Here is a 17,847-nt window from a genome sequence, read left to right as displayed (position 1 = left end):
AACCTTTTGAACAATGCTTTTGGGCAACAACACTGTAAGATTTTATTTGGACAGTTTATCACTACAACGCTCTCCTCAGGACAACTTGGATCAGCAGTAGACAAATAATCTCAATCATTTCACCAGAAAATCAGCAGCCAATTATGTCATTGCCCAACAACATTGCTCAAAAAGTTGCCCTGTGTATCATCACCATAGCAGTTAGTGTCAGGGTGCGATTTGTAGGGAAGGATGGGGATGGGGATTGCCCCCTCTTCTGGTTTTGATATCACCACTTTTTCTACATGATTTTAATCACAGTTTAATGTGGTAATTCCTTTGATATTGCTTGCAATCTGAAGCAATGAAACGAAGGACAGCACTCTTCAGATTTCTTCTTTGTTTATTCGCCCACGTGGGCAAATAAACAAAGAAGAAATCTGAAGAGCGCCGTCCTTCGTTTCATTCCTTCAATTATTTTTTTTGTCGGATTCAGCACCCAGTTAAGAACGGTTAAAATTAGCCTATTTAGACGATAGTGTGAGCACGTCTTCTCCACTTTTTAAAATCTGAAGCCCCTTCTGGTTTTCCGACAAATCGCACCCTGGTTAGTGTGATAGTATTGTATTGTGTCGTTGCCCAGCAACATTGCTCAATTAGTCGCCCTGTGTATTATCAACACCATAGCAGTTTGTGTAATAGTATTGTGTTCCACTCTTGTGCTCTGCTCTGTTTGCCAGTGATCTGTTTGAGATCAGCCACATCAGGACCATCTTCCACATGTTCATCGCTGCTCTCCTCCTCTTCATCATCAGCACCTTAGTGGTGGACTTCATCGACCAGGGCAGGTGTGTGTTCTCGTCTGTGTGTGTGTGTGTGTGTGTGTGTGTGTGTGTGTGTGTGTGTGTGTGTGTGTGTGTGTGTGTGTGTGTGTGTGTGTGTGTGTGCGTGTGTGTGTGTTTGTGTGTTTTCGTTTGTGTGTGTGTGTGTGTCTGTGTGTGTGTGTGTGTGTGTGTGTGTGTGTGTGTGTGTGTGTGTGTGTGTGTGTGTGTGTGTGTGTGTGTGTGTGTGTGTGTGTGTGTGTGTGTGTGTGTGTGTGTGTCACAGAATGTTGTTGGTGTGTGTCTGGGTTTCTGAAGATGTTTGTGTGTGTGTCTGTACCTGCGCTCTTGTATGTGTTTTCATGCATGAGTGCGTGTGTGCATGTGTGTGTGTGTGTGTGTGTGTGTGTGTGTGTGTGTGTGTGTGTGTGTGTGTGTGTGTGTGTGTGTGTGTGTGTGTGTGTGTGTGTGTGTGTGTGATTTCATTTGCATGTGCGTGTCATGCCTGCCAAACAGCAGGCACAGGCTGGGTGAGACCATTGACCCGTGTTTGTTATCATGCGGTACGACTGTCTCAGCAGGCAGGGAAGAGCCCTCAGTCTGTCGATTCTAATCTCTCACTTCTGCCTTCCGAGCGCGTGCAGCCGTAATAGCTTCTGTCACTCACCGGCAGAGCAATACCCCGGGCTGCGGCTTTACAGACAAACCTTTAAAATGACTACAACAGCAGAGAAACTCTGGTTTGCAGATTGAGAGAGAAACCTTTGAAATTACTACAACGAGTACTATTCTGTGAATGTCTATTTTGAGAGGCGTGAATGTATGATTCAGACGTTTGTGGATCGTAGTACTAGATGAAGTCTGAATGTGTGAAGGGAAGATGCTTGGATGTGTGGAGGGACACTTTTTCATCCAGACGTAGTTCAAATACTTTGTTTATATAATCTACTCAAATATAAATCACAACCTGGTGCAGACCGGCATCCATTATTCTTTTTAACACCGTCATACTCATTGCCTACACATTTATTAATGCTCCAATAAGTCTGTATATAAACCTGTATGAAAGCTATTTCATAATATATGTACCAATGCCGCACATGTCAAGGTCAAATGGCTATTTGCATGGCTAACATTGCAATCCTCCCAAAACGTATAGGAGGTACAATACACCCATACAATACACCCCACATACACACACAAGTACACACGCACGCACACCCTGCTTATTCTTCCTCCTCTCTCCACAGAGTAGTTACATACTGTAGTTTGACGAGTATTAGAGTAGAGTACGGTAAGTACAGTAGAGTGACTTCATTAATCCCTTCTATTCTATTCTATTCTATTCTATTCTATTCTATTCTATTCTATTCTATTCTATTCTATTCTATTCTATTCTATTCTTTTCTATTCTATTCTATTCTATTCTATTCTATTCTCCCTAGGCTGGTTCCTGAGTTGGACCTCTTCTTCTACGCCTTTGGCAAGCTGTCGGTGGTGCTGTGGTCCTGGATGTTCATGTTCGCCTACACGTTGCTGGGCCCCTACTTTGCGGTGTCGGTGTGGGCCGAGCTGTACCACGCCAGCTCCTGGAAGCGGCTGGTGTCGGCGGGGGCGGCCCTCGTGCTGGGGGCGGTGGAGGCTGCCGTGCTACTGGTCTTCCCCATCTACATCGTCCTGCACCACCAGCTGCCCCCCGCCTCTCGCTTCATTCTCACACTGGAACAGGTACACTACCACAACAACAGACACAGATAGACTGACAGACACACACACACACACACACACACACACACACACACACACACACACACACACACACACACACACACACACACACACACACACACACACACACACACACACACACACACACACACATGCGTGTGCCTGCAGGGCTGCCAGGGCAACCTGGGCTGCTGACAAGAGCACACAATGTACTATGTGTATGTCTGTGTGTGTGTGTGTGTTTGTGTGTGTGTGTGTGTGTGTGTGTGTGTGTGTGTGTGTGTGTGTGTGTGTGTGTGTGTGTGTGTGTGTGTGTGTGTGTGTGTGTGTGTGTGTGTGTGTGTGTGTGTGTGTTTGTGCGTGTGTGTGTGTTTGAGTGAGCAAGTAAATAACTTGGCTAATCCACTGTGAATGGGATGTACACACAAGGCATTTTTTTTACTGCGTGTGAGTGAGTGCAAGTGGGTTTGTGTGCCATGTGGGTGTGTGTTTGCTTGTTCCTAGAGCAAGTTGTTATCAATGCAATAAAGCCCTTGCATAGTTAAAGTTAATGGTTAAACTCATCACACCAAATCATCATTGCGTTGAGTACGCCACTATAAAGAGTCAAGTGCCCATCCCTTCACTGCGCTGTACTGCAATGCACTGAAGTTTCCAGTTTCTGCCAATTTGGTGTCCCTGATGAAAACAGCTTGTTCTCTCTGATCGCTGATTCAAGGTCCCTGTGCACAGCACCAGGGCTGCTACTAAGGTTGTGGAGGCCCTAAGCATGACTAGTCAGGAGGCCCCCCCTCATAATTAAATAATAATAATATTTTTTCAAAAAAAAAATATTTTTATGGGCTTTTATGCCTTTATTTGACAGGACAGTAAGCATATGGGGCAGAAACAGGAGAGGATCAGGAAATGACCCCGGCCGGACTCGAACCGGGGTCCCCGAGGGTGGGCATGCAAGCCCAAATGTGGGAGCTTAGCGAGCTGCGCCACAGCCCCCCCCCCATTAATACATTTTTTAGTCTATCTCAATTTAGGAGGCCCCAATTTTGGGGGCAAAGTGGTTGAGGCCCTAGTAAGCACTCTGCTTCCTCTGCATATGCCTAGCGGCGGCCCTGCACACTACACTTTGAAAACACCAAGGTCCTTCAGACTAGCCTCGCGAGCCATCCTACGTACTTCCGCCAAAGGATTGGCTCCAGTACTGTAGTCTGGCCGTGCTTCTCTGTGGAGTGCCTGGAGCTGTAGAATTTTGATCGCAACGCCCCCCCTCCAGAAAACAGCCAATTATTGAATACGCTGCCCACGTGGGGGCGAAGGGGGGAGGACGCTCGTGACAATGACGTACACATCTGCACCAGAGCCATTGGTCTGCGCTATGTTGTTGTTGAGTAACTGCCACCGATTGGGTGAGAGTTGTCCAATAATTTCAAACCATAACTGAGTGCAAACTTCCTGCTTCCTACAATCGCTTCAGAGCAAACAAATGCCAGACCATAAATACGAAATGAAATGGCAGTATTATGGGATGGTCAGGACCAGGCTACCTTCAGACGACTTCAGTTCAGACATTTTCATATTGATTTTAATGTTCCCACAGAAACCCATCCACGGCCATTAATATGAGTTACGGGTCCCATTCTTTTAAAAGCACATTAGTCTGGCTGGCCCTTAATCCGTCACTGTGTCATTGTCAGTGCTGTAATCGTCCCTGAAACCAGGCACAGATGTGCTTTTATTTATGCTGCCTTTCTCCCCAAATTCTTTGAAAAATGCAGGCTTTCACCTTTGCTGAATATACTTGTTGTCTCTTTGTGTGTGTGTGTGTGTGTGTGTGTGTGTGTGTGTGTGTGTGTGTGTGTGTGTGTGTGTGTGTGTGTGTGTGTGTGTGTGTGTGTGTGTGTGTGTGTGTGTCTTTGTGTGTGTGTCTTTGTGTGTGTGTGTGTGAGAGAGAGAGAGAGAGAGAGAGAGAGAGAGAGAGAGAGAGAGAGAGAGAGAGAGAGAGAGAGAGAGAGAGAGAGAGAGAGAGATAGACCTTCTCGCCAAAGAGATTGGCTGCCAAAACAAAAACAAAAACACAATGTTCTGATAGGTTAAATAAAACCACAGATAGTAGACAGCCTTCCGATTGCCATTGGATCTACGTAATGTGATGAGATCGGAACGATAAGGACGCCTGAGACATTGATTGAATGGTTTACATTTGAGACCTCTGAGAAAAGAAGTTTGTAACAGAGATGGATGAGAATGAAAAAAAAACTTTCAAAGTGCAAATAGAACTATACTGTTTGTGTGCGTATGACACATACTACTGTATATGCTGTATACATACTGTGTGTGAGATACATTTGTTTTTCTGTTGTATGAATTAGTATTCCTGCTGTTAACAGAACCTAGAAGTTATACATGAAAACTAGATGAAATCGTCTGCAAAAACACTCGGTAGCCTCTGCCTTCCCTCGTCATCCGTGGCCTTGGTTCATTTGTGGCAGGTTGATCAAAGGCTGCTCTGGGTTTGACCCCGGAGAAGAGCAGAGCAGAGCAGAGCAGGTATCACTTGGTGTGTGGTAATGAAGGCTCTGCTCTCTCTCTCTCTCTCTCTCTCTCTCTCTCTCTCTCTCTCTCTCTCTCTCTCTCCCTCTCCCTCTCTCTCCCTCTCTCTCTCTCTCTCTCTCTCTCTCTCTCTCTCTCTCTCTCTCTCTCTCTCTCTCCCTTCCTTCGTCTCTTGTTGTGTCTTGTCTTGGTCGCATCTGAGCTTTCAGATGTATTTCCTTCACTGTTTAAGTCAAGGGTCCTTGTTGATTTTCGTTTTTTTAAACTCATGAATGATTTGGAAACATTTGAAGCAAGGTGGTGTTACAAAAATGCTTTGTGCTCTGTACTGAATGAGGAACTGCACTTCAGCTATTTCCTGTAGATTAATCTATTTGCTGATTATATGTATTGCTTGACCCTGGCTATCTGCCATGGGGTGATTGTAAAACAACCTTATTGTGAATAAAGAACTTTTTAAAATCTCAAATCTCATGCTCTTTCTCTCTTCTCTCTCTGTATTTCTCGCTCTGTCATTCTCTCTCTCTCTCTCTCTCTCTCTCTCTCTCTCTCTCTCTCTCTCTCTCTCTCTCTCTCTCTCTCTCTCTCTCTCTCTCTCTCCCTCCATCCTCTACAGATCAGGTTCTTCATGAAGAGCTACTCTTTCATCAGGGAGACGGTGCCAACTGTCATCCAGAACAAGCCTAAAGAAGGTGAATCTGTGACGAACACTTTTAACAAGCATGCACACGCACACACACACGTGCGTAAGCGCACACACACACACACAGACACACACACACACACGCACACTTCATGACGCAATCTTTGTAAGCGAGTAGTATCATCCTTCACCAAAGCGCATACATACATGGGCACTCATGGGTGAGCGGTTAGGGCGTCAGACTTGCATCCCAGAGGTTGCCGGTTCGACTCCTGACCCGCCAGGTTGGTGGGGGGAGTAATCAACCAGTGCTCTCCCCCATCCTCCTCCATGATTGAGGTACCCTGAGCATGGTACCGTCCCACCGCACTGCTCCCCATGGGGCGCCACTGAGGGCTGCCCCCTTGCACGGGTGAGGCATAAATGCAATTTCGTTGTGTGCAGTGTTCACTTGTGTGCTGTGGAGTGCTGTGTCACAATGACAATGGGAGTTGGAGTTTCCCAATGGGCTTTCTTTCACTTTTCACATGTACCCTACACATCAGAATAAGTATTCCCAAATAATCAGACGTCTGCTTCTGTTTGTGTTGTTAAAGGGTGCCCACCAAAGCTGCCCACCCTCTCCAGCTATCTCTACTTCCTGTTTGCTCCCACTCTCCTCTACAGGGAATCCTATCCCAGGTGAGCCACACGCCCTCACATTACAACCAACCAATAACGACCGTCCGGAACGTAATGGGGATCTCTGATTGGTTGGTACTAGCCGCGCATTAATTGTTTGACATGCACGGCTCAGAAATCGTTCTGTCAAAAATTGTTAAAATCTTAGCACTGCTTCATACAAATAGAATAGAATGTATCTATGTCAACTGTCAGTTATTCCATGTATGATTGACAGCTGTGGCTGAGGGTTGTGTAACACTATACTTAACATTACAAACATTACATGGTAGCGAAACTGACCCGAAACTAACCTCGTAGCGAATCTTAGGTGCGGATGTGTTAAAATACGGATCATTTTTTATCCGTTTACATGGAAACACGACGTGCATGTGAAAATAAAGTTCACCATTGTGAAAAGTGACTTTAACTGTAGTTCCCGAAATGGGATGTTGTTTAATAATAATAATAATAATAATAATAATTTCATAATTGTATTTGTATAGCACTGTATCATACAAGGCATGCAACTCTAAGTGCTTAACAAATTGGAAAAAAACATCATCGTTAGAGATGGATTTAAAAGGAGAGGTAGAGAGGAGAGGTAGAAACAGTAAGAAGGCAGAGGAAGAAGAGATAGATAGAGATTGGAGAGTCATAAGGTCCACGTAGGTTGGGCAGTACTTGCTGATTATTTTAATTGCATTCTAAATCATCTGGTAGCACATTGAACGTTTTATGTAAACCTAGTGGAGTAAGTTAATTGGGCACCACCTCGTAGACACCACCTCAAACACAAGGTAATAGAAGCAACATTAAATAATAGGAAGGTAACAAGGCAAATTGGATGATAAGCAAGACATCTAGGCGCAGTGTACAGTTGCAACACTGGCAACAATGTCCAACAAAGTGATAAAGAAAAAAAATAAAGGATTTAAAAGGATGTTAAAAGCAAATTAGGTACATAAAGATGTTAGGTACATAAGAGATGTTAAAAGCAGTGGCTTAAGGAAAGACATTAGAGACTAATTAGAGACTAAGACTAAGGAAAGAGACTAAAAACTAAAGGCTACAAGGTGAGTAGAATTAGTTATGTTAGAGTGTTAAGCAGGGAAGCTTTCTCGGAAGAGGTGAGTCTTCACTAGCTTCTTGAAGGTTGAGAGGGATGACCCTGCTCTTGTAGCAACTGGTAGCTCATTCCACCATTGAGAAACAATGACAGAAAACCGTTTGGACTGGGGTTGCCTTGTGTGAGTAGAGGGCAAGGCTAAACGGTTGGTATTGGAGGAACGCAACGCCCTGGTATCAACATATGGCTTGAGTATGAATGTTACATGTAAAGGGACCTCCTCTGGGATCAAATCTGACAATGTGAAAATGGACATACTGTATATACTATAAAGGTTAATAATGCTGTACTTAGAAAGTATTGTACAGGAATGTGTTACATGTCACAGTGACATCTAAATCAATTTTTATCTCTAATCTAATCTTAATGACTGACTTTGACCTCCATCACATCTCGTTTGTAAGTCACCTCAGATAAAAGCCTTTGCTGACTGAAATAATAATAATATTATGTAAGCCTGTCTGGACTGGAACCAAAAACGGGCCGGGTTGTTTTTGTGTGGCCCCTTCTAAATTGTCAGACATTAATAACTGAAGTGATCCTCCGTTAGCTTGCCACTCTGGCTCATACCCACCACTTAAGGAAGAAAAATCCGCACTCACAGACTAAGTCTCATTATTTATTTATATTACCACCATGTCCAAAAAGCAAACGCGTTTCCGCTATCAAGCCTTCATCAGTGCGTGTTTTTTTCTTCCTTAAGTTGATGCATTTTATCGCGCACCCAAAGACTTTCGTTTTTTTCCAAGAAGTTGAGCACGTCCTTTGCCAAAACTTGAAGTCATACCCACCACTTACCTGTCAACGCTCCAGTTAGGGAGGCACAGCACGAAACCGCTGAGCTAAAGGTCCAGACCGATTGATTGCTCAGCGCTACCAGAGGGAGGTTTACAAACGTTCCATACCGAACTCTGCTAGTTGCCATCCGTTACACCAGTCTCTAAGCCTGGCTCAAACTACTCGATTATCGGCCCGATTATCGGCTGAAAACCCCCCTTACGACAATCGCTGGAACGTTATCCCCCGGGACCATCGCAAGTGATTGTCGGGAAAGATTCCCTCGTCGCGGCGGATGTTCTAAGATACAGGTAGAACTTTGACAGCTCAAAGAGTCGCCTATCGCAAATCGTAGAAATCAAGCTGTGTTTGATATTTGCGACTGGAAATCGAACGTCGAGCATTGTCTCGGTGGCTGCGAGTAGTGATAAGATTGACAGTTGCGATTATCTTCTAGTGTGCACCCCGACGCCAAAATTGGACACGCAATCGCTAGTCGTGTAGTTTGGGCCTGGCTTAAGAAAATACAAAAACACCAACAGCATCGGCCCCTTGAGGATGGGTCATCCCTGAGGTCGGTCCTCCGGGAAGTAGCCTCTATGCCAGATTACCAGTCCAGGCCTATGATACATCGCTGTACCATGCCTGTCTGGGTATAATGAGGGAAATATAGCATTATTTTAATATTTAATGTTTAGATTAAATATTTTATAATGTCTCTCTTTCAGAAACTCTCACATCAGGTGGAGCTACATCGGATTCAATTTAATAAAGGTAAGTTGCCCTGATACATTTTTTTGTTTCAGAATCAAACTTGCGTGAGATTTGTGTTTTGCTTTTGCTATTTGAAGATTTTATTGTTTAACTATATGATAAAAGCAATTTAATTGGCCTTGTTACACAGTAGCTGGAGGCAGGGCCAGGCTTTGACAGCTTTGGCGAGGCTTGGGTCAAAGGGATCTGAAAGGACCCCACCACCCAATACATACAATGTAATAAGGGCCCAATTCTGGGCCTTTTCTCTCCCTGGGCAGTGTTGCCAGATTGGGCTGTTTCCTGCCCAATTGGGCTGCTTAGGATGGCTGTGTGCAGGTAAAAATGGCATTTGCCATAGAAATCAATAGAATTGAGCGGGATTTTGTGCTTCTAGGTGGGTTTTGAGCATTGTTTGGGCTGGAAATCATCACACTCATCTGGCAACCCTGTCCCTGGGCCTGGGGCAATTAACTCGTTTGTGCCCACCCTGCTAGCTTGCCTGACTAGAAGCTCCATTTTAGAAGTGTGACCACATGCCCTCCAATGGTCTAAGTGGCTTACTGCAGCTGTGGAGGAAGTTGCTGCAAAAACATTGCAGAGGAATGTAGGTTTCAGTCATGAAAATAAAGATAAGAGCTGCAGTACATGCAGGTCGGCTCAGCATATTTCCGTTGGTGTGAGACCACAGCACTTTTTGTTTACTTGAGTGTACAAGATAATGGTTGTAATAACAAGAATGTCCAAAACGTTGCAGTTCTGATATACTGTAGAGTCCAAGGACAAAGATCATCAGAACAGCACACTGTACACACAGCTAAACTGTACAAGGAAAAGAAAATTGTGTTAATTCAACACTTATTTAATCAATTTAACATTGTATTTTGATTGTATTTGGTCCCAGAATACTCTATAAGTGTTTTTAATTGACATTTCATTTGTTATACTGTGTACATAGATATATCGTTAACTGACTCATGTAAGCACTGTGGACTTACATGCACACACACTAATGTGCACAAACAGCTAAGGCAAGGCAAGGCAAGGCAAGTTTATTTGTATAGCGCATTTCATACAGAGGTGCAACTCAATGTGCTTCACAAAACCAACAAATGCAAAAAGAAAGGAAACAGGGAAGAAAGAAGGAAATAAATTAGAGTCAAAGAACATTTAAAACATTAAGATAAAACATAAGGTAAAAATAATAATAATAATAATAACAGCTAAGCTCTCTCTTGCCATCTCTCCAGATCATGAGCAGCATCTTCTACCTGAACTTCATCCTGGTGCGGCTCTGCATCCCCGTCTTCACCAATGAGAACAGGGGGCCCTTCACCACCAAGTCCATGGTCCTGGCCATGTTCCACGCCACCCTGCCAGGTAGGGCATCTCTCTGTGCAGGGCCGCTGACAGCTTTTCCTGGGCCCAGGACAAAGGCTTCTGAAAAGGGCCCCTACCCAATACACACAATGCAATGGGGACCCAATTCTGGGGGACCCCCCCTGTCTCTCTGGGCCCAGGACAACATACCCCTTTGCCCCCCCCTGTCGGCGGGCATCTCTCTATGTGTGGACTTTATATTTTAGAGACCAGAAACCTCCCGCACACACTGTCCACATTTGCAGCGTTTAACGAATTGTAGCCCAAGGCACCTGCAAAAAAACACCTGCTGAATGCCTACGCCCTTATTGTGAAAAGGTGCCCTCTATGATGAGTGGAGGTGCAACACGCACACCAGAAAAGGAGGTGCTGGCAACTAGTAAAACACTTGCAGGAGGAGAGAAGTGCCACACACTCTTGAGTTGTATAAACAAGCTTTTAATGTGACAACGCTTCGGCCTGCCAGCCTTCTTCAGATCAGGTGTTCTCTACTCACAAAAGGTGCCCTCTGACCATTAAAACCTAAATATCTCAGCCTCCGAAGCACATACAAACATGAAATAAGTTGCAAAAAAAGGCAGGACGCCAAGGCACTCTTCTTAGATAAAACCGCTTTATTATAAAGGCTAGTTCATGTTTGAACTTAAATCATTAAAAATACTGCCACTGCCAACATGTTCCGGCCCGCTACAGGGCCTTCATCAGGGCACAAGGTGAATCAAGCAGTGTGGCTTTTGACTTTTTTATGAAATAAGTTGCATTTAAATGCTAGGGCCCTCCTCTTGCATTAGAATGTGCTCATTCAGCTCTAACATACCAATATTTTTAATTGAAAAAAAAAGCTTAAATCTCAAAAGCCTGCATGCGGCGTATATGTCGCTCCAGACTCCAAAGGTCAAACAACATATATACGTCAGCATCACACTAAAATGAGTTGATAGCAACATTTAAGAAACACGGCTATTAAAAGGTGCAAATGTGGACTGTGTGCGGGAGCTTCCATGTCTCTAATCTTGGTGACCCAGGGGTTCCCCTCCTACGCACCTGACCAAATGAGGTGTACAAGAACTCTACACAAAAGAACTTCAGGCCCGATTGCAGCCAGTTAAACGTAAAAAAAAAGTTGTCCTGCTTCCTTAAGTTTGTAAGTTATCTCAACTTGAGAAAGCCTCAAGTTGAGTTAAGCCTTGAATTGAGTTAACTCACAAACTGGCAGCAGGGCAACTTACCTTTTTACATTTAACCGTCTTTCAACAGTGTGGGAGGGGAGGGAGGGGGCCAATATTGGATGTTCGTCACATTATATTTATTGGATTTGATTGTTTCACTGTGCCAGCATATTTAGTGATAAATTCAAACTTCGTTAAATTCATTCAGCTGCTATGAGTTATGCAGCAGCTGTTAAAATATGCAACATTTGCTTGAGTCACTGAAGAAGCTTGAGTCACTGAAGAAGCTTAAGTCACTGATAAAGCAATGTCACCCACTCACCCTTTACCTGACACAGCTATCCCATACAGTACCTTCCATCTTTCTGACACACAGCGCGTAATCCCTGAGTGAGCTCTGGGCTGGCAGGAGTGCAGAGATTAAATCATAACACAGTATGCCTCAGTGTGTGATTTTACCCATCTATACAGGGATGTGAAGTGTCAAACTGTGAGGCATTTGTGAATTCACACGATGTGACATTTCCTGTTTGTCTGTTGTGGACAACAGGGCATTTTCACTGACCTGTATAAGCTTGTATGCTGCGTATCAGCTTTGAGTATAACAGTGTATGAGACTATGCGTGTGCGTACGTGCCTATGCGTGTGTGTCATTGCACAACCTAAAGGTCAAAGAGGATTTATGGCAAGTTGTTTATACTGATCTGGAGACCGGGCTGTGTTTACATTTTATTGAAATGATCTGGATTGCGATAGTGTGCATAGTCAACAAATCCTTACTCTTAGCCAGTACACTGGGTGATTTGAATGGAAATACACATGCACACAAACGGGTTGGGTGTGCGTCAGAGCTGAAAGTCTCATTCTACTGTCTCACAATAGGGTAAAGCTTCTATTTTTACTCCCAGTGACATCAGCAGGCAACATATTAACATCATTCTGTGTTTATTAGAATAGGATATTGAAGAAAATGGACAGGAAACGAGTAGGAAACATGGGGTAGGATTGGGAATGGGCCTGACCAGATTCGAACCAGGCTCCCCATGGGCATTTCTTGCCTACAGTATATTGGGCAGGACAGTTTGAGAGGGGACATGAAATGATTGGGAGAGAGAGACAGGAATTAGGAAATGACCTCAGGCTGGAAATCGAACCCGTCCTTGACGCAACAGCACGGCGCCTCAGCCGTTTGAGCCACAGCTGAGGCTGAAATCAAGATATTTAATGCTTGTCATCAGTACATCCCTATCTCACCATCTTGTGGTGTTGCTGCAACAGTAATACACTGTAAAACATTGTATTGGCCAACTCAGAAATCAAAGTCTCAAGTTGAGTTAACTTACAAACTTAAGGCAGCAGGGCAACTTATTTTTTAAAGGGACACTGTGTGAGCTGTTTAGTTGTTTATTTCCTGAATTAATGCTACCCATTCACTAATGTTACCCTTTTCATGAATACTTACCACCACCATCAAATTCGAAGTATTCATTATGACTGAGAAAATTGCACTTTTCACACACAGAAATAGAAGCTGAAAAAGATGACTGTACTTACTAGACAATATTAGTTTTTTACTCAGTAAACGTTCATGAAAAGATCAAATTTGGCAATAGGCAACCCAGTTTCAATGAGCAGCATAGTTGCAGTACCATTTTTTTTTGACAATTTCCTGCACAGTGTACCTTTAAAGTATAACTGGCCTGCAATGTTTTACAGTGTAGTTGCCTCTGCCATTATATTGTGGTGCTGGTGCTACAGCAATGGTTAGAAAGTGAGAAAGTGGATTGCACTCGGGTTCTTCTTTTCTTCTTTTTATTTTTTAATTTTTACATACTGTAGCAGCAGAAGTGTGGACAAAGGTTTCGGCTGTGGCCTTCGTCAGTGTCTCAGTGTCTTCTTTTCTTCTTTTTTATTTTTTATTATTTACATAGCAGCAGAAGTGTAGACAAACGTTTCAGCTGTTGCCTTCGTCACACTTCTGCTGCTATGTAAAAAATAAAAAATAAAAAGAAGAAAAGAAGAACCCGAGTGCGATCCACTTTCTCACCTTCTAAGTTATTCAACTGGAGACGCACCACACGGAAGAGCGCAGTGTATCTGAACTACTACTACGGCTACAGTAATTGTTGCCTCTGCTCTGCCACAGGTATGTTGATGATGCTGCTCGCCTTCTATTCCTTCCTGCACTGCTGGCTCAACACCTTCGCAGAACTACTGCGTTTCGCTGACCGCATGTTCTACAAGGTATCTTTATCATGACACACACTCACACACATCACCAACACCCACCACCACCACAACACACACACACACACACACACACACACACACACACACACACACACACACACACACACACACACACACACACACACACACACACACACACACACACACACACACACACAGTACTTCATGCAAGGTTTGGCTGTTTTTACTGCATGCAATTAAGCCTTGTACTATACGTCGTATTCAGTATACTGCATGTCTACCTATGTGTGCCTACATACAGTATGTGATTACATGTTATTGTGTGATTTCAAGCAAAAAAAAGTATGAAAAAAATGATTTAACAATCGATGCATCATCTTCTTTTTAGGACTGGTGGAACTCAACGTCTTTCACAAACTATTATCGCACCTGGAACATCGTGGTTCATGACTGGCTCTTCTATTACGGCTACAGGGACTTCCTCATTGTGAGTATCTGGGCTTTGTCCACTGACCAGATTATCCTTTCTAAATACTGTACTTCCTCAGCGGTCTGCTCAGTTCCCTGTTCTCTCCATTTATAGTAAGCTGTGTGTCTGCGATGCAATCATCTTCACACTAGTTCACATTTTGTCTTGGTTAAATATTTGATTGCAGGTTCCTTTTTCTGAGGACCGGTTTGAACTCTGAATTGATTAAAGGCTGCCAGCCAGTTTCACCAGTCATTTGACTGTTGATTAGTGGTGTGGATTGGCACTGCCCTCACGATCCAATTCGATCACGATTCGGGAGGTAGCGATTCGATTCGATTCTATGCAATCCGATCAGATCCGATTAAATTCTACAATGCATTGCAATTTCTACTGAAAGCAAAGCAAATGTGTAATCAGTCATGATGAGGCAATATAATTAATCAGATACTGAGCAACAATTTATTGGCTGTTTTCTGTTTCAGTCTGAATCAGTCTGTATCAGTCTTGCAATGTTTTGAAGTGCTTTTATTTAATTTAACATTCATTTGCTCCCGAAATATCCATGGAAGTAATTGACTTAAAAAATTGCCGGATCGATTCTGGAACTTGCCAGATCGATTCTGGATCGTCCATGCCCCGCATTGTATGGCATCGCCGAATCGATCATTGTTGACACCACTAAGCATTATTATCATGATTATTGGACAGCCATGGGCAAGTGGTTAGAGAATCAGGCCTGTAGCCCGAGGATGAAGAGTACTGTCCCCCATCCTCCTCCATGACTGGGATAGTGCCCCCCACACTGCTCCTTAGGGTTACTTGTGGGGGCTTTGCCCTTGCACTGGTGAGGCATAAATGCATTTTTGAGTGCACTGTATGTTGTGTCACTCACAATAACAATGGAGCATTCCCATTTCAATTGTTATAATAACTATATAACCCAAGTTCATACAATGCTGCAACTCAGAGTGCTTTAATAGTTTGACATCAGGAGCATGAAGGTTTGGGAAATTTTCAGAGCAAGTTGCGAGATTGCATTTCTGATCAAAACAGAACCAAATCTGTGATTTCTTTTACAAAGTAAATACAACATTGTGCACAGTAAGAAATGTCGTTCACTGGGAGTATGAAAAAACTGAAAGAAAAGTCCGCGACACCAAGCTCCCGTTGCTCTTTTTTTAATGTGACGTTTCGGGCAGCAAGCCCTTCATCAGACAAGGTTCAGTGGGAGTAGTACACTGGGACCAAATGCACTCTAGAGGATGTTAACATGTGTTGAATTAACACTGCATTTTGTACTGTGTGGTGTAAACCCTTTGACCCCTTTCTGTGCCCTCCTCAGCTGTCCAAGCGCAAGTTCCGCTCGGCGGCCATGCTGAGTGTGTTCGCCATGTCTGCGCTGGTGCATGAGTACGCCCTCACCATGTTCTTCGGCTTCTTCTACCCTGTCATGTTCTGCACATTCGCCATCATCGGAGGTATGATATACGTAAGGGAGCAGGACGCGGTGTAAACACACTAACGGACATCGCATCTATGACATTTCACAGTTTCAAGTGTTCATTAATGCATTGTTTATGATCTTTAAAGCCACATTCCAACATTTTTGGAGAAGGCTCATTTTACACCTCCCCTTGAGTGATTGAATATTAAGGCGGGCATACACTGTGCGATATTACATATCATCATTTTTTCCCTGTGTGCAGTCATGTTCCAGTTTGCCATAAATGACAAGCGCAAGAGTCACTTTTGGAACATTATCATGTGGACGAGCCTCATGCTGGGGCAGGGCATCCACGTCTGCCTCTACTGCCAGGAGTGGTACGCTCAGATACGCTGCCCTCGGACTGGGGTATGTATGCCAACTCTCTTTTCTCCCCTCTCTCTCTCTCTCTCTCTCTCTCTCTCTCTCTCTCTCTCTCTCAACACTTTTTGCAGTGGTGAATTTAAAGCTCTTTTCCACCGCCCATTTTCCACCCGCCACGGCACGCACAACATAGCGTGAGTGGGTCTTTCACTCAGAAAACCCAGAATCTAGTCCCGTCAAAAATAGTTGTAAAAATAGTTGTAAAAATAATATGATGTCACTGAATCTATTTTTAGCCTACTACGATAGATGAGATACATGTCAAGTCAACTAGCTTACGTTAAGTAATGCTACGTGAAAAAAATAACGTAACTTGCAACAGTCATTCTGTTGATCTTACTGTCTGAGTGCTGAATTGACAGTGCAGAGTTGTATTTGGAGAGAAGGTCTCTCTCTATCTCTCTCTCTCTCTCTCTCTCTCTCTCTCTCTCTCTCTCTCTCTCTCTCTCTCTCTCTCCCGCCTTCCCCTTGCAGTACCTGCAAATACTGTACACCTCAAAGGGCCTACTTATCACGAGCAAGGGCAAGCATATTGGTTTAAGCACGTCATGCCTTTATCAGTGCACAGTTAGAAAACAAGGCACGTGTTATACACAAACCAGTGACACAAACACAACATCTAGCACAGGAGGTTGAGCCCTGGCTAACGCAACACTGTGTAGACCCTTAAGTACTTGTGTGTTGCCAAACTGTGCAGTAGATTACATTTGTGCTGTATACAGATGCCCTAGTTGGTGAGTCCTTAGAATGAAGTGACAGATGGCCAAAGATGTGTTTACACTGCTTTCCCCTTGAAAGAAAATCACTCAACAAATAAATAAAAATATGCATGAACCACTGAATGGGCAATCACGTTGCCTTTTCTGCAGTCATCTACTGTACATTAAAAAAAAAACCCATAAAACTTGTCATGTGTTATAGCAATAACATTTCACTTAGAAAAACAATGTGACCGGCCCTGCCGTGACCCAAACGGTAGGACACTGCACTGTCACGGCTAGGACCCAGGTTTGATTCCAACCCGAGGCCATTTCCCAATCCTCCCCTGTCTCTCTCTCCCACTGATATGATTTCCTGTCCAAATCTTCACTGCATTATCGTACTAAAGGCCAAAAATGGCCAAATATATATATATATATATATATGTATATATGTATATATATATATATATATATATATATATATATATATATATATATATATATATATATATATATATAACCAAACAAACAAACAAATAAAATAAAAAACAATGTTGCAATTGTTATTAAAATTAATGTTTTCTTTACACAGACTAGCTTCTGGGAGCTGGTAACACCGAGGTCTTGGATTTGTGACTACCAGTAATCTAAGTGAGCCTCATGGAATGAATGGGAGCTTCGACCAGCCATCTTCACACGTCCCTCTGCCTCAACTGTATATATTTATATGCTACACTATGTCCTATTGTAACCTTTTCATTGAAAAAAAAAGATTCTTGTACTCATTTTAGTGAAATAATTCTAACTGTAAATAGTCTATTTAGGGGAGGTTTCTTATCAACTTAAATTATCAAATGTGTTCTTTGAGAGTGCACATTTCTGTACATACCAATAAAACAGTCAATACGAGTATGTGCCTAGTGTGGTATAATTTCATCAAAGCCCTAAAATAAAAAAATTAAAACAAGTCTTATTATTACCTATTCATGTTAAAGTGTAGACAAAAACAA

At 43.3% G+C, this 17,847-nt stretch overlaps 1 protein-coding gene across 2 annotated transcripts in view; it reads left to right on the top strand.

Moving 5' to 3' along the window:
- The window catches only part of soat2 (sterol O-acyltransferase 2), a 26,740-nt gene extending 8,902 nt beyond the window's left edge, over positions 1–17,838 (top strand). For both annotated transcript variants that reach the window (XM_063214880.1, XM_063214881.1), the window contains 11 exons: positions 720–827; positions 2,246–2,528; positions 5,692–5,767; positions 6,315–6,399; positions 9,013–9,058; positions 10,288–10,417; positions 13,733–13,830; positions 14,186–14,284; positions 15,612–15,747; positions 15,976–16,121; positions 17,430–17,838. In XM_063214880.1, the coding sequence (XP_063070950.1) occupies positions 720–827; positions 2,246–2,528; positions 5,692–5,767; positions 6,315–6,399; positions 9,013–9,058; positions 10,288–10,417; positions 13,733–13,830; positions 14,186–14,284; positions 15,612–15,747; positions 15,976–16,121; positions 17,430–17,483 (1,261 nt within the window). In that variant the 3' untranslated portion in view covers positions 17,484–17,838. The remainder of the gene's footprint in view (positions 1–719; positions 828–2,245; positions 2,529–5,691; positions 5,768–6,314; positions 6,400–9,012; positions 9,059–10,287; positions 10,418–13,732; positions 13,831–14,185; positions 14,285–15,611; positions 15,748–15,975; positions 16,122–17,429) is intronic.
- Positions 17,839–17,847: the final 9 nt, after the last annotated feature.

The sequence above is a fragment of the Engraulis encrasicolus genome, chromosome 14 (assembly GCF_034702125.1).
Source record: "Engraulis encrasicolus isolate BLACKSEA-1 chromosome 14, IST_EnEncr_1.0, whole genome shotgun sequence".
NCBI classification, from domain to species: domain Eukaryota; kingdom Metazoa; phylum Chordata; class Actinopteri; order Clupeiformes; family Engraulidae; genus Engraulis; species Engraulis encrasicolus.
Note: the sequence above shows the minus strand (reverse complement) of the source record. Positions and strands in the feature narration are given on the sequence as shown.